Source organism: Cydia fagiglandana, chromosome 13 (genome assembly GCF_963556715.1).
Source record: "Cydia fagiglandana chromosome 13, ilCydFagi1.1, whole genome shotgun sequence".
In the NCBI taxonomy this organism is placed as follows: domain Eukaryota; kingdom Metazoa; phylum Arthropoda; class Insecta; order Lepidoptera; family Tortricidae; genus Cydia; species Cydia fagiglandana.
The window spans coordinates 12,798,479-12,815,911 of NC_085944.1; the positions used below are offsets into that span (position 1 = coordinate 12,798,479).

Below are 17,433 nucleotides of genomic sequence, written 5' to 3' on the forward strand. Positions count from 1 at the left end.
GTGAACATAAAAGTGTGCAAGGAAAGAAGAGTACATTCTTGCGATATAAGGTAAAGGGCCCCTGTTTCGGCAGGTTAAGGCTCTTGAGAGTGAGTTGAGAGTTTGTGTATTTTTTTTAAATATTACTAAACATATCAATACCTTGAAAGCTTTTGAATATGTTATATTAGTTCTTTGTTAATAATTTAATGTATAAACTGTAGGGTTTTAGTTGAAACTTTTGTTTATATGAATTTTTTCGTGAACCTCTTATTTGGCTCCCATTTCGTGATACAAATTTAGGTCAGCTCCTAAATTCGTGAATTCGTGTCCCCTGTTTCGGCATAAAGTTTTCTTAGAGTAATTGGTGATAAATTGATAATTTGCTGATAATCATTTTAAATATTTAACGGTCTTACCTACTTACGAATAATTGTAAGGTCAAATTAAAAATAATAATAATAAAAAAAATTTAAATTGAGAGCTAGCTGAAAGTTTTTTGTACTCGTCGACTTTAATGGTTGAATTAAGACTTAGGTAAATAATATGGGTACTTTAATACTTGATTAAAAGTCAAACTATTTAATTTAAATAAAAAATAAAAAAATAAAATTAAAAAAATAAAAAATAATTAAAAATAAGAATTATTACCAAAAAAAAATTTACTATCTTATACGTTAAAAATAAACATACACAAAAATAAATCAAATTTCAATAATAAATAAACTTGTGCTAGTAGTTAATATGAGAATATACGTGGAACATACCTAAAAATTTTTAACTCGGGTCACATTCAAACTCGTTTTATGAGAATTCTAGTGAAAAAAACATATACCGAATTTCGCTCATACGAAACTTCATGAAATACATTAATTGTTTTCTAATTTATTTTTTTAATTATCTTTGTTGTTATATTTAAAAACAAGCACTCAAAATGTATCTAGAAAATCCTTGATTCGTTAGTGGCACGAAATAGGAGACACACGTAAGATAAAATGACCGCTATTTCGTGAGTCGATTTATTGCAATTTTAAGTTATTTCTATGCATATATTCAATCTTTTTTCTTATCAAATCAATTACTAAGGAACCCACAGAAACACTCCCAAAAACTTTTATTTGAATGGGTTTAGCTTTTCCTTCCTATAAGCTTAACAAGTGAGAGCGCGCACCTTACGCCTAAAAAAAGTGCACCCATACAACACAGCTATTCGCGGCCGTCTAACAGTTTCGACCGTCGTATTACTCTTCGTTTAATCACTAAAATATTGGTTATCATTTTATTGAAGAGATTAAATGATACAGATTTTTTTCATATGTATAATTTGAATAAAAGATATTTGAATTCCTTATTATTTGCGCCATAAAAAAAACTAACGAAATAACGTACTAACACGAACTTGGGGCCGTTTACCTTATTCTTACCTCGCGTCGTGCGCTCTTGATATGACATTGATATATCGGTGCATTGTCGTAACCAAAGATACATTGATTGAGTCAGATGCGTAAAATCTAATACAGTTTCTTGCTTCGAATTTAACATGTAACTGAGATGCCGCTGTACAATTGTACATGTCCATAAATTTTGCGGTAACTTGATCGTCAAAAGTTGTACAGTGGCATCTGTTTTGGGTATCAAACTAAGGGGCAAGTTTTTTTTTAGACTTTACCTTTCTATCAAAATCATTTCTCTTTGGTCCTAACTCTATAAATAACAAAATATTCGTATTCAAGTTGTTTTAGAAATGAAATAGCACTGGATAGATCTGGAAAACCGAGTATTCATCTTCATATGACACATGAATTAATTCTAAGAAGGAAATAAGTAAAACTCAAAAGTTTTGAGTCAAAACAATTCGTAGAGCGAGAGAAAGCTTGTGTATGATCAGTAGGGCTTGTACAGTTGCCATCAGATATATCGGAGCGGCCGAGGTGTTCACAATATCTGAACACGCCATCTAACGCCCTGACAATAGAGGCGTGTTCAGATATTTGTGAGTGCCTTAGTCGCCCAGTATATCTGATAGCGATTTACCTACTCGTATGTGGCTACCACCAGTTTGGCACTGACATAAACGCTATCGAGGACGTAACTTGCTGTCTATGCATGTCCCTCGTACTCGCACATAAGTGCAAGCGAAACGTACCTATAGATCAGTTTTGACACTTTCAGTGACTCACGGTACGGTAGGTACTATATTATGTGATTTTCAAAATAGGGGCTACTTCTCACCATGTTCTAGAATTGTGTAAGCATGTATGGTAAGCTGAGAACGCGATGTGTTCTTCGCTCGCAGCGTGCGCTGCGGATCCGATGTTGACAACCTAGAGAACAAAGTAAAATTTGCCAGGCTAAGGGCCACTTGCAGTATCCCACTCACCCGGGGTTAACCCGTTAAACCGTTAACCCAGTTTCAAATTGTACTGGAAACCTGTTTAACCGGTTAGCCCCGGGTTAGTGGGATGGTGCAAGTGCCGCTAAAAGGATATATATTTCTAACATACGGCACTTCAAACATGTGTTCTATTTTCGATAAGTAAGACTGACATTCGATTGTTATTTTTGAACTGTCAGCCTGTTAAAGGGTTAATTCGAATAGTGTTAACAAAATGTTATACAGTTTAAATTTGATTAGACCAGAAGATGGCTAACATGCAGCCTGAAGCCTGTCTCATGTTATCGATAGGTACCCAACTATTTAGTTCGCGTTTAGTAGGGTTCAAATAGTCACAAAATGTAGGTACTTAACAACTTATTTCTTGCTGGATCAAGGAATTATCATACTAAATAGTAGTTAAAACTTTGAACAGGAAAGCAAAAGCGCTGTTCATTATAATAAACTCTGGCAAAGTTTCGAGCAATAAGCTTTAAACTGCATCGCTCCTTAGGGCGTTATTCCCGTCTCTTTGATTTATAATATCGAGAACGTATTAAATGAATGCTTGCGCTCTCTCGAGTGCATCTTTAGATATAAATTCAAACGCGATGGATGATTGAATTGCTACAATATTGCTACCTATTGAATATTCGTTTTCCACACGGAAACGGTGAAATTTCAATCCTATTTCACTTTGACGGCATACCGGGTGAAATTCCAATTATTTTGAAGAGACAAGTTATCGTTAGTTGTATCGTACGCGATGACCTGTTGGTTAGTGTCACAGACAAAACATCCCCCAGACTGAGCATAGTCGCGCTACCCCATCAGCCACGCATAGGATAATTTTACTCCATGTTCGAGTCGAAAGTGTCTTTGTGTGACGTCCGTGTCTTTGAACGGACCAATCACGGCACGGGACTTCGCTCACCTCGTCCCGCGCACCCCCGCATTTTTGGCACCATCGGTTGCATGAAATAATTGCTCTAAACTCGGTCTAGAGGATTCCTAGTCAATGGTTAGTGTATATCTACACATGTGCGTTTTAGGACGCGCTGCGACATCGGTGATTGATCAATCAATCAACCTGACTCGAACTAAGGCCCACTTGCACCATTCCACTAACCCAGGATTAAGCGGTTAAACCGTTAACCCAGTGTCAATTGTTCTGGTAACCATGGTAACTCCGCGTTTAACCGGTTAATCCTAGGTTAGTGGAATGGTGCAAGTGGCGCTAAGATGGGTAATTCAAAAGTTTGCTAAAGATACGATATGGATCGGATAATGTCAGTGTTAAAAGTGACGTTTCTTGAAAAAAAAAAACTCATTTATAACACTGACAATTTTCCGATCTATGTTGTATTTTCATGTGTATATTTATGTGTGTGTTTTGTCGTGTCTTTATTTGTTGTCAGATGTTTGTATTGAAGATATTTCATCCTTAATATTCCATACAAACTTACATTAATATTAAACTCTAACCTTACTCGAATTACTTTCTTACATCATACAATCTAAACCATAGAAGATTACACCAATGTAGCACTATACACATACTTTAAATGACGCCAACTTACTTAAAAGAACTTTAAAAAAAACCGGGCAAGTGCGAGTCCGACTCGCGCACGAAGGGTTCCGTACCATAATGCAAAAAAAAACGGAAAAAGAAGAAAAAAAAAACGATCACCCATCCAAGTACTGACCACGCCCGACGTTGCTTAACTTTGGTGAAAAATCACGTTTGTTGTATGGGAGCCCCATTTAAATCTTTATTATATTCTGTTTTTAGTATTTGTTGTTATAGCGGCAACAGAAATATATCATCTGTGAAAATTTCAACTGTCTAGCTATCACGGTTCGTGAGATACAGCCTGGTGACAGACAGACGGACGGACAGCGAAGTCTTAGTAATAGGGTCCCGTTTTACCCTTTGGGTACGGAACCCTAAAAAAACGACGCTGGATAAGAAATTATACAGCAACATAATAAACTGCAAATTAAAACACTCAAATAAAATTAGATATAATTAATTTAATTATTTGATTTAACGAGGAAGGGCTTTATCCAATTAGTTTCATAGATAAGGGGCCCGATTTGGATTTTGAAATGGACATCTATTAGATATCTTTTAGACATCACCAAGATACGATAACGATATGTTTAAGATGTAACCTGTCAAATTTGACATTTGCGCGATTCTGGAGATACTCTTGAACGATTTCCTCAGGATATGACTTAGAGATCCAATTCACATCTAATAGATATCTTACGCTATCTAACGTAAAAGTGACATTGGTTGCCCGAATTGCGCTGCAAAAGAGAACTAGTTGATATCTAAACTATAACGTATCTAGTACGTTAGTAACGTAACGGATCTAGTACGTGTCGTCTCTTGTGAATATCTTGAAGTTCGAATACGGCAGAAAGTCCCTTTTCCCTGAGCAATTACCGTGTTATTTCGTAGTTAGATTATGCTGTTTATTTAGAGTGTTTGCCCTCTACATATAACAGTGTACTCTAGACGAGACTAGTTACTTCAACCACTATTGATATTGTTCTTACCTGACCGCTCGTAGTATACAAGCAAATTGAACCCTATTTCCGACGAATAATTATTAAAGACCAGCCTATCTACACCGCAACGGCGCTTTCAATATAAACCTTATGACACAAATAACACAGTTTAAATTTGAGAAAAAAAAAATAACTCAATCTTTTAAAATAACGGGCCAGAAATTAATTTAAAATTTTAGGGAAAATGTTAGATGAATGAAGAAAACAGTCTACATCGTCAAGCACTTAGAAATATTTATGAAATTTTGTAAGGTTGTGAAGGTTTGAAAGGATCTCGGTCTTCGTTTAATTAAATTATCTTTGAGTTAGGAGGGGTACCTGTTTGCGTAGGATGCTTTCTGTTCCCTTGCCTATTGGAGGCAGCAAATTAAACTTTCATTGATACAGGCTTAACGGATACCTGTGCTTTTGCATAATTTTAACACCCTTTAATTGGAGAAAACGTATATACCTACTAATTTTGTATATAGTTCGTAGGTTTCAAACAGAGCCCGAGCTAATCCTATTGTCTATTGTTAAGTAAAACCGCTCGTGCCACGTGCCACCACCACCTGCATAAAAACCTGCGTACTTCGGTTACTGAGTGCCGGCGAGTCGAACACTACAGAACCAGTCTAAAATGTGTCATCGAGATGAGTAACAAAGGCGCATTATCGGAGAGCGCAACTACACTGGTTTTTTGAGCGTTGGACTAGCCTGCGCTCAGGTGCCAAATATAATAAGTTGACCCTTTTTTGCAGGTAAGTAGCACCTGCGGTTTTACTTAACAATAGACAATAGGATTAGTCGCCGAGCTCAGTTACGGAGCTACGAACTATACCTACTGAATTCTGAAGGTGGATTTTATGTTTTTAAATAATTTTTTTACAAAGTGACTAATCATCAACTTACGAAAGGATCCGATTTTTTTGTTTTTTAGGGTAAAATATTCATTTTAAAATTGTAATAATTTTACTTGTACGCTAAGTACGCGAGTAAAACGTAAATTTTGCACGACTATAGTGTTAATATGTGGCCCTTACATTCGATAAGTAAACGTTTTATGATTGGTTTTACCACTTTTTTTAGAATATTTGACATGTAATTCATGCCAAATTGTAACTATGTAATACTCGTGATAAAAGTCTTGGAACCACGAATAGACAGACAGATGGATAGAATGTAACGGAGTATGGACTAAGGGGGATGCTAGTCTACTCTTTTTTGTTAGCAAAAATATAATTTCGCACCGAACGCGCCCTCTTCCCAAAAAGACAACTTAACTTTTCTGAAAATAAAATATTAAAATGCACGAAGCCACAAACTCGCAAAAAGTAAATTTAGGCACAAGCTTAAATCTTGCCATAAAGTGAACCACAGTGCAAAATTCACTTTAAAATGATTTCCCTAAACTGGTACCGTCAATTTCTTCGCAAACCGCAAAGTTTAACAAGTCTCTAGCGCCCACAGCTTTAAGTTTCTTTGGGGCTCATACATGCGGGTAAATTTAATAGACAGCAAGATATGAAAATTCTAAGTTTTAGTAGACAGCACTAAAGTACAAGGGACTGTTCACCAGATGAAGAATATAGAGGAATTAATTCTTCACTGTATCTTTTTTTTGTGTCCGGCAATATGCCAAGCAATCAAAACAGAATACTTTCAAATTGGCCTGTTCATTTGAAATGAAGTACTTATTTATTAGCTATTTAAAATAAGAATTTATCCCTAATTATTTTGGTGGAACTGTTCCACCAAAGTCATCGTCATTCGCTTGCCCTTATCCCATTCATTTGGGGTCGGCGCAGCATGTCTTTTTCTCCCATACCTCTCTCTCGCCCGTCATCTCATCATTCACTTGCGTTCGCTTCATATCATCTCTCACACAGTCCATCCACCCTTTTCTCGGTCTTCCTCTCCCATTACTTCCCTCCACATTCATTCGTAATACCTTTTTCGTCACATGACTTTCATCCCTCCGCATCACATGCCCGTACCACGCTAGGCGATTCGCTCTTACTTTTTCTACTATGGGTGCAACTTTTAGGCTTCCTCTTACATACTGTTCCACCAAAGTAATTAGGGATAAATTCTTCACTTGATGTAAATTTTAATGTTGAGAACTTAACGTGAATGGAGTGATCCACGCCTGGCAATGGATACACCATAGCCGGAATATTTCTTAAAACATTGTAACATTCATTCAAAACAAAAACAAATAGACGACAAATTTCGCTTAATTGTATTACCTATCTCCGGTTTCCAGTAATTACAGACCGGACGTTTCAATCATTCCATTAGCTTTCAACCATTTACGTCGGGAGGCATTTTATTTACCAGACCTGCCGTCTATTATTACGGGGCTAATAATGAGTTATCCTTTTTACGTGACGGGAAAGGGACGGTAATATGACGCACGCACAAAGAACTCGTAAGCGTTAGTCGTGAATGAAATAACCCCAAAACATCCTATTTTAGCCTTAGTTCTCTTTTAAACCTTAGCTTAGTTCAGATGTGAAAGATTGACTTTTAGGCGTCAACTGTGTGTTTAAGATACGGGCCTGGAAGTATTTGTGAAGAATGGTAGTTTTCTAGTTGACCATTTTTCATAAATTATTTTAAAGTGTCCGAAGAACTGGCGGCTGCCTCGCACAACGTATCAGAATTGCGATACAGCGAGGACATGCCGCCAGCATCCTTAGTACAATGCCTCAAATTTAAGCTAGCTATTAATTTCGTTTAGTAGTACCACTGTATATATCTTGTATGGAAATAAATGTTTTATTTTAAAGCGATCAGCAAGGCGATTGTACAGGAGCATAATATATCAAAGGATGAAAGTTTCCTATCGACGTAGACTGAAAAATTAAATTCATATTCATTTTATACATGAATGTGGAGGTGGTGCAGTAGAACTGAAAAACCTTTGTTAACCCTTTACCAGGCTAATGGATATAATATACTTCCCACATACGGCACTTCAAACATGTGTTCTATTTTTGGTGAGTAAGACTGACATTTGATTGTAATTTTTGAACTGTCAGTCTGGTAAAGGGTTTACTTATGTTCCTTTGATAACGAAATGTAACCCAACAGTACCTATTTCAAAAAACCATTCAATTGCTGATTTGCAATTCTAAAAACCTTCATCAAATACTGCAAAGGAGTTGACAGAAGTTAAAGAACTACCTTCGTATAAAATTTAGTTGCCAAAGCAATTTCCATGATTTTGGAGTCTGCAGAAAGTTTTTTCACGTAATAATGTGGCCACGTTTTACTTTCATTTTCGCTTGAAATCTTTTATTAAAGTTTGGTTTTGTTACAAACGCTCAATAAGAATTATAAGAAAAGCAAAGGTATTTTAAGACAGAAACTTAGAAACTCTTATTAGGTATGTGGTGTCTTTATGACACTATAATTTTGCAGGTGTGAATATTTGGGTGATTTGGAATGAATTCTGATATCATGGAATCATTGGTAGTTTTCGAAATAACCCGACATTTCGAAGTAATGCAGAGTACCCAAATACACTTTAATTAATTTTTATTTTGGCTTAAATCTATTTTGAAAAGAGAGAATGTGTCTAATAACGTCATGTCATGTGTAATATAAGATATTAAAATTGTAGGTTTGATTCACCTATAGGTACAAAGCAGACTTAAAATGACCTGATAATGTACAAAACGCTTTATACTGAATGCCTTACGTTTATTGAAAGAAAGCGAGTCGAACGATAATAGATAAAAACTTAAAAAGCTACTAAAGGCAAGAATAAGTGACTTTTCAAAGCGCTAACAGATTTAAACTTGCTATTGGGGGTTTTTAGAATTGATTCGATGAGTATTAGTTGCCTGTGGAAAGAAAAGTACTGTCAAAAGCTTGTACAGTCAGCAGCAGAAGTTGGTCGGCGGGCCAGGTGTTCAAAATGATCTTGACGCGACTTTATTTTTAAGAGAATAAGAGCGTGTCAAGGTAATTTTGAACACCTCGCCCGCTTAAAATAATCTGCTGGCTGTACTAAAAATGTTTTTTTTTTACCACATAGTGGATTCGAATTCCGGCAGCGTACAGTGAATCACAAACTGCAGCACCGGCCCAACCACCTCAATCCACACGTCCACAACGATGGGTTCTACGTGGTCCACCTGTGAACAAAAATATACGTGTAATTTTATCGTTATGGTTCAAAGTTACCTGAGAACACTCAGAAAGTGGGTGTTAACGTTGTGGTTGGTTACAGTGGTCTCAAAATCTTAAAGTGGTGGGTCACATATTTTAGTATGTGGGAAAAGCATCGGTTGTCACGTTCCAACAAGTATGTAAGTGCGAAAATGACGGGCATAGTGAAAGGCGATAAAAATGGAACCATGCTGCGCCGCTGGTGTTGTGGGTGTCCATGGCATTAACACTGACAGATCCGATCCATATCGTATCGTAGACAGAATCAGGTCGATACTCGTTCAGGTACGAGTAGGGATATGTGGACTGTTATTACTACATTTTAAATAATGAATTGTACCAATAATAAGTCATTACAATCAGGGGTTGTAACTGCGTTGCCGGATGGAAGTAGCCCTCTTTTCATGAAAGTTTGAAGTCGTAACGATCCAGAAATACCACAGGCTGTCACCTGGTGGTATACCTTACCATCAGCATGATCTGATCATAGTATAGTCCCCAACAGTCCGCGTACACCTGCACAAGTATGTCCACACTCTGACCGACCATGCAGATTCCTTTAGCCGGGGTACACTGAATCACAACGCCCGGTGAACGCACGTCGCCCGCCCATCGGTCGCCTCCTGCCATTCAAAACAAAACAAATTTTACCTTAATACTCGTAAGACCCAGGGCAAGTTTGACGCTTTTGAATTTGGAACTTTCTTTTTTTTCTTTGGAAATTTCTACAGGGTGTTACTGACCATCGGGCTTTAAATTCAGGGCGCGATTCTACTCGCTAAACTGAGCTACTTTTATTATGGCACCAACCCCGAAATCCCGAATTTTTTTTTTACTTTTTCATACATTTTGGCTGATCAGAATAGATGTCGACGTTTTCTATGGAAAAGCCAAAAAAGATTCCCCGATTTTAGGGTTGGTCCCATAGTAAAAGTAGCTCAGTTTAGCGAGTAAAATCAAGCCCTGGAATTAAAGCCCCATGGTCAGTAGCACCCTGTAGAAATTTCTAAAGAAAAAAAAAGAAAGTTCCAAATTCAAAAGCGTCAAACTTGTATATGAAAGACACATACTGTATATGAATTCTAAACTCGAATTTAATTTGTACTTGCAAAAGGTACACGGGGACTTACAAGGATAGGGTTATTGATAGGTACACGTTAATATTTGTTGATTGTAATTTTTTGAACCTAAACTACTTGTCTTGCAACAGATGATTTTACTGATAACTCGTAAACAAGATGAGGCTTTTTATAATATTTCCATTAGATCTCCCGTCGCCTAAGTCTGGCCAGTTTGATGGCGATATAATATTTCACTAGAATCAAGGTATCACAACCAAAAACAAATACGTAAGGCCTTTTTACTTTATTAACTATGTGCCCGTGAGTTCGATAGAAAAAGAAGAAGGCGGTGTACGCCGACCTTAGAGTATTTAGTAACTGGAGATGTCATCGCTGTCATTTTCTTTACGAAACAGTCTGCCGATTTTTGCGGGGGAGGGGACGTCAAATGTATTGCTAATTCTACATGATTTGTACGTAACGTACAAATAACCATGTCAGTCCATACAAATGTTTGCACAATGTGCAGGTTTTTCGGCAGAGGGGTAAGCTCTTAATGGCCACTCCAGTTATTAAATGCTCTAAGACGCCGACATATGATTTGTGGTAACTGAATTGTTGAACATCAACCTCTGACAACCCAGAGGGCACAGTACCATATACAGTACAGTGCCTTAATTATGCTTACATTGCTACATTAAATACATTCAATGAATCTTTGGTAATATGATAACTAATAATAGATTAAACTTGGAAATATTTTTATAATAAAAGTAAATAAACTATATTTTCTAAGTCTCTTATATTTTTCGGTGGCTTAAGAACAATAGAACAAGATTACTTTTCCATAAAATTTTAAACCTAAAATTAAAATTGTAAGGACTTAGATAAGTATTCACTATTCAATTATTTAACAAACGTTATTTCTTCAAACTCTGTAAAGATTTGTCAAAGTTACATAATGACTTAATATTTTGTTCTCAAATGATAACAAAACTCCGTCGATCGAAAACTCTCTAGTTTGAGCCTTATAGGTAACCTTAAATCTTGGACGGGAGCATTGAATAAAGACTCCGTCACCTATTTTGTAAGTTTATTTACTCTAACAGTAAAAAAAAACCGGGCAAGTGCGAGTCGGACTCGCGCACGAAGGGTTCCGTACCATAATGCAAAAAAAGGAAAAAAAAACGGTCACCCATCCAACTGACCCCGCCCGACGTTGCTTAACTTCGGTCAAAAATCACGTTTGTTGTATGGGAGCCCCACTTAAATCGTTATTTTATTCTGTTTTTAGTATTTGTTGTTATAGCGGCAACGAAATACATCATCTGTGAAAATTTCAACTGTCTAGCTATCACGGTTCGTGAGATACAGCCTGGTGACAGACGGACGGACGGACAGCAGAGTCTTAGTAATAGGGTCCCGTTTTACCCTTTGGGTACGGAACCCTAAAAAACATCTTTTCTTCTTCTTTTTAGTTCTTGGAAAAGGACTCAAGTTTCTACGAAAGACTCGGTCGTTTATCAATTTGAGAAGAACTCGATTTTCAACTTAATTATAAGAGTGAAAACAGAGCATTACACAAAATTTTCTATTTTTTAGAATATTGACGTATAGATTTGTAAAGTTTTAGTGCCACTCCCTGCCGTATTCGAACTTCAAGATATTCACAAGAGACGACACGTACTAGATACGTTATAGTTTAGATATCAACTAGTTCTCTTTTGCAGCGCAATTTGGGCAACCAATGTCACTTTTACGTTAGATAGGTAGCGTAAGATATCTATTAGATGTGAATTGGATCTCTAAGTCGTATCCTGTGGAACTCGTCCAAGAGTATCTCCAGAATCGCGCAAATGTCAAATTTGACAGGTTAGATCTTAAACATATCGTTATCGTATCTTGGTGACGTCTAAAAGATATCTAATAGATGTCTATTTCAAAATCCGAATCGGGCCTTCCAGTTTAAGAAACTCTGCGTAGAGCAAATCCGCCTCAAGCGTGAATATTTCCGGAATAGAAGCTAAAAGAAAGTCTTTGAAACTTTCATCCAACCAAGACTGGTTCAAAGAACATAGTTTAAAAGTTGGAACGAACAAAGTGAACAAGTGAAAAGTAGTACATTTAACTTCCTGAGACTCAGCGCCAGTTGTTTTGTTTTTTAATTTCGTCGGGTGACAAGCAAAAGTCACTAACTAACACTATTGAAATTATTGGACAATAAACCGTGTTACAAGTGTAATAAAGTGCATTGTTACTTAAATTTTTTGATAGTAATTAGTGACTTTTGCTTGTCACCCGACGATTTAGAACCCTTAGGCCCACTTGCACCATCCCAATATCGCGGGGTTAAGCGGTTAGACATTTAACCTAGTGTCAAATTGTACTGGTAACCATAGTAACTCCAGGTTTAACCGGTTAACCTCGGGTTAGTAGAATGATGCAAATGGGCCTTAGTCAGTAAAGGTTCAAAATATATTGTGGATTATGCACAATTTTTTTGAGATGGGAAAAAAACATTGAACTCGCGACACTGTTACCGTTACCGTAACGGAAACCGTACTTATATACACGTGTAAATAAGTATAGAATCTATCTACATATAATGGCCCGGTTTACACGAGAGTTTGGGTTGAAATAGATTGATAAAAATAACTGTTCAAGTAATAAAATTGTTATAGTTTATCCTTCTGTCGGCATTCCCGGAGTGCCACTATTTTTTTAAGAGTGTTATATCGAAACCGTTCAAATATCGACACAAAGAATTGGATTTGGGATGTGGCGTCTATAAATCCTTCACGATATTGCCTGTTACGACTGCCCGTACCGAACAGCTCAGGGTTGTCACTTTACAATTTGTGACAGAATATTTCTTTAAGTAGGTACAGTCAACTGTAAAAATATGGGTGCACAAAATCATCTCAAACATACGTCCCATAGCTCTTATGTCAGCGAATTAAGAACTATGGGACATATTTTTGAATATTTCTACAGTTGACTGTACATGTTGACACTATCTGGCCAATTCGTGTTTTAGTTATTACATAATATTATGTTTCCAATATGATACCGATATGTGACGAGTGTCAAAAGTAACGTTTTTCGTTGAAGTATTGTCGCTTTTGACACTGACAGATCGGTATGATATTGAAAACAGATTTAATAACTAAAACTCAAGTTGGCCTTGTTTTTTTTACACCCAAGCGCAGAATTGCATGATCACTTTGTACCTGATTGCATTGCATGATCAAGCTGTTTATGAAATTTTGCAGCTCGCTGTACATGTAAGTATGTAGTCTCGAGTTAATTTACCTTTTATTAGAGCAAGTACCTCCTAATAAAACATTCCACCATTAGGTACAGTCACCTGCAATAATATGTTACACAACCAAGGCCGCAAAAATATCTGACACGATCTTATTTGTAGAGCCATAAGAGCGTGTCACATATTTTTGCGGCCTTCCAAGAGTAACATATTATTGCAGGTGACTGTACCTATACTGAATTTGCCAGTATTGGATTGGGTACTAACATTCGAAATAAATAAACAGAGATCGAATATATTTCTGAAATGCTACAAAAGTTACTCGTAGTCTTAAGGCTAAATTATTGTGATAAGAAAAGCATAAACCTAAATGATTTTTTCGTATGGAGGTTTCGTCAACTTAGTTATTAATACTAATGGCGCTTAGCCAGTTGTCGAAACCTTTGTAATCGCCACCTAATTGTAATCTATTAAACCGCAAGACTAGTGGTTATAAAGTTAATGAGTAATTAAAACTTAGTTATTAATTAGTGGAATTTTAAATGAATGTGGCAACCCTAGTGCTCACACGCCCCATCCAGTTTAATTATGCGGAACGATTGAATGGATTTCTTTCAGATCATTCGATCGTTCGTTCATTTGAGGTTTTTTTACGCCCAGTATTTATATTTTTATCGTTTGACAGTTTATCTACAGTAAAAATGGTTAATAAAAATAAGTATACAGATTTCTTAGCATTTTTATTCTACATTTTATAATAGATTATTACCTCAGACAATTAAAGTCGTTGAGAAAATGGAAACTCACCTTATAACGATTAGTTCTGTAATCTGTTTCTTCAAGTTGTTTTTACCGATCTTTTTTCCCCGAAACGCGATTAATTAATAGCGATTCATAACGTTTTAATTTTTTTTGTAATTACTTAGTTCAACATGTTTAAATTAGCTGTGAAATGGTTTATTTTATACACCAAAACTGAATGTAAGCTAAACGCCATTTTACACGCCTAAATACCTACGTATTAGAAGAATGGAAGTTAAACATTACCTCTCAATTTGTAAACCATTACTTCATTATTACGATAATAAACCGATGAATTTAAAACGATAATAAAACGCCGCAAAAACAAACTTTTAATCTATGCCCGTTTAAAGTTTTCTTAAATTAAAACACTTCCCAGGCAATAAGTAACCCGAAATCGAGTCGGTTCTTGGTAATAACTTTAACGCTCTTAATATTTCCAGTTAGTGGAGTCATAATTGACAATTTATTTGCATAAAATCTGTCGTGAATAAAAAATAATGTTGTTGTTGTTAAGAAATAATAAGGTTTTTAAGATGTCTAAATGATTAATGGAAGTGATGCCCCGGATAAGATCCGCAGTAAAACATTTCACCTTTGGAGTGCAAGGGTCCTCTTGTTACTCTAACCTGGTTAATGGGAACTTGATAGGATATTGAAAAGATAAGACCAAATATATGACATGCAATTTAATACAATTCGCTAACTACTACAATGCACTCCGCTTTAGGGCGGGCGCTGCTCAGAATACAATCGGTTTCTCTAAACTGTCGGCGGTTATGGGGTGACACTATAGTAAACCTTAATCTACGATCGCGAGATGAACGAGACGCGGGGTTTTGGCCAAAACCTGGGATAAAAGTCTAGTGCACTCACGGGTACCGAACGTAGCTATCATCCACAGGCCCGCTGGTATTTAACGCAGCAGGCGGATCGCTGACGGTGGGCGGCGGGCGTTCCTCAAGCTCCGGCTTTGGCAAGCCCGGGGGAGAACAACCCGCGGCGCTCAGGAGTTCCACAAGAAGGACCCGCGCGATGAGACCTTGGGGTCGTCGGACCGCGGCAAGGCTGTCCGACACACGGCTCGCGGGTCAAGGCCGTGCCCTACGGCTTGATGGTGGCGCCAACGTGTCGCGCCTCGGAGTCGACAGGCCACGCAAGTGAAGGGGAGGCCTGTGTGAAGCACCTCGGGATCGCCAGGCGGCACGCAGTCCACAGGCCTTGGAAACTGCGCCCTGCGGTGAAAACCAGCGTCCCCACGACGCTCAGCACATCAGGGAGCGCGCAACGGCGCTCGGAGCAACACGACCGTCGGCCATGCTTGCGCTCGCCGGCGGCACGGAAAGCACTCGTTGGGCTACGCCCTTTTCGCGCACAACACACACACACACGGCGCACTTTACATATATCCCAATCTTCCACCGGCCAGGGCAGGCGGCGGAAGGGGGCGAGGCGGTTTATTTCGATATTCGATTAGGAGCTGTATAAATGCTAGCGTGCCCCAGTACCAACTCTCCATCCCTTGTCGATTCTAGCAAAATCCCCAGCCCTCCGTTTCGATCCATATCGACGCATCAAACGTCAAACCAACTTAAACCTTTTCCAAATCATATGACTCTCGAAAAAATATCAATGCTCATTAATACTTGTAATATTTTAAGTGGTTAATAATAATTACTAATAATTATATTTCTATCGTACGTTTCCTACCTTGTTTCATTCAGAATACCTTCTTTCCGATGCGGTAACTAAACGCATAGTCTACTCTCTGACAGTTCTCCTGTCAAAATTTCAACCTTTTCACACCTTCATATTCACTATTTATGTTTCATAAAAATTCCGAAAATGATTCTAAAATACTAATTAAATTAGGAAGTGACCTATTTGAGCAGTTAGGGTAAACTAGGAGGATCATTTTGATATGCATGAAGCCAGGTTTGGTTCACCAATCTCCGCGCAATCTGGGTGACAAGTTCCGTTCAAGTGGCATACTCTTTAGACTTGTTTCTTCGAAACCAGCTAACCAGGAGGCAGGATATGCTAAACAACCTACAGCTGAGAAGGTACATTATAGTTTTACATAAGTGTCATACTCTGGTGTATGTTATTTTGTTGGAAATGCGACAGTCATGTTGTACCGGTTATCTTGTATGGAAAAACATGTATTTATCCTAGGCAAATACGTAGCATCGCTACAAATCTTAATTTATGAAGATTCGGATAGGCAGTGCGAAAAGAGAATTTTTTATCACTACACCTTATAAAACAAAGTCCCGCGCCGCGTCTGTCTGTTTGAGTGTTTGTTCGCGATAAACTCACAAACTACGGAACGGATTTTCATGCGGTTTTCACCTATCAATAGAGTGATCTTGAGGAAGGTTTAGGTGTTTGTTAACCCGTTTATGTGTAGGTTTAGGTTTAATAGTTGTGTGGAATTTGTTAACCCGTGCGTAGCCGGGGCGGGTCGCTAGTGTACTTATAAATCTTCACATTCGCCACTCGTTTGCTGGTAAATAGTCAGTTTACATACTGTATAAGATCTATTGATGGCCACATGAAGTGTCATGCTTTCTACACAGCTAGTAGTGCTGCCGTTGCCAGCAACTGGTTCAGCTACTAAGTATCTTTCAAATCACTAGGTAATTATGACTGAATTCGCATTAGGTAAGCAATTCTTTTGAGCACGATCAACGCTAATGATCTCGCGGGCTTCGCAACGTCCATCGCAAATTACTTCTACGTTATTATGAAAGGATTAAGCATTTTAAGCAATCTTCCAAATACAGTTACGATACTAAGTTCAGGCATAGACCAAGAATAATCAGAGAAACACAATATATGTTTAAATATACCGTAGTTTATTTTTGTTCAATAATATAATGTTTCAATTCGAAGGTTTTGAATCTCAACACGTATTAATGAGAACACATTAGCGACACCAATGATATTTTGCGTAGTTTTTTGTTTCAATCATCCTAATATGACTTAGAGCATTTAATAACTGAAGTCGCCTTTAAGAGCTTAAGGTGCCACAAAACCTTGCAAAATTGGGCAAACTTTCACAATTTTGCAAGGTCAAGGTTAGCCATATCACAATGGGCTGATATATTATGGCTATTTGTATGTTACATAGAAATCATGTAGAAATGGCAATACATTTGAGGCAATAATCGGCCGACTGTTTTGTATAGAAAATTACAGCGATGACGTATCCAGGG

General features: G+C 37.5%; 1 protein-coding gene across 1 annotated transcript in view; it reads right to left on the minus strand.

The window, feature by feature from the left end:
• The window catches only part of LOC134670329 (uncharacterized), a 94,280-nt gene that overhangs the window by 19,109 nt on the left and 57,738 nt on the right, over window positions 1–17,433 (minus strand). The window contains exons 12-14 of the mRNA XM_063528128.1: window positions 9,557–9,711; window positions 8,948–9,054; window positions 2,212–2,303 (exon numbers count right to left, since the gene is read on the minus strand). Of these exons, the coding sequence (XP_063384198.1) occupies window positions 2,212–2,303; window positions 8,948–9,054; window positions 9,557–9,711 (354 nt within the window). The remainder of the gene's footprint in view (window positions 1–2,211; window positions 2,304–8,947; window positions 9,055–9,556; window positions 9,712–17,433) is intronic.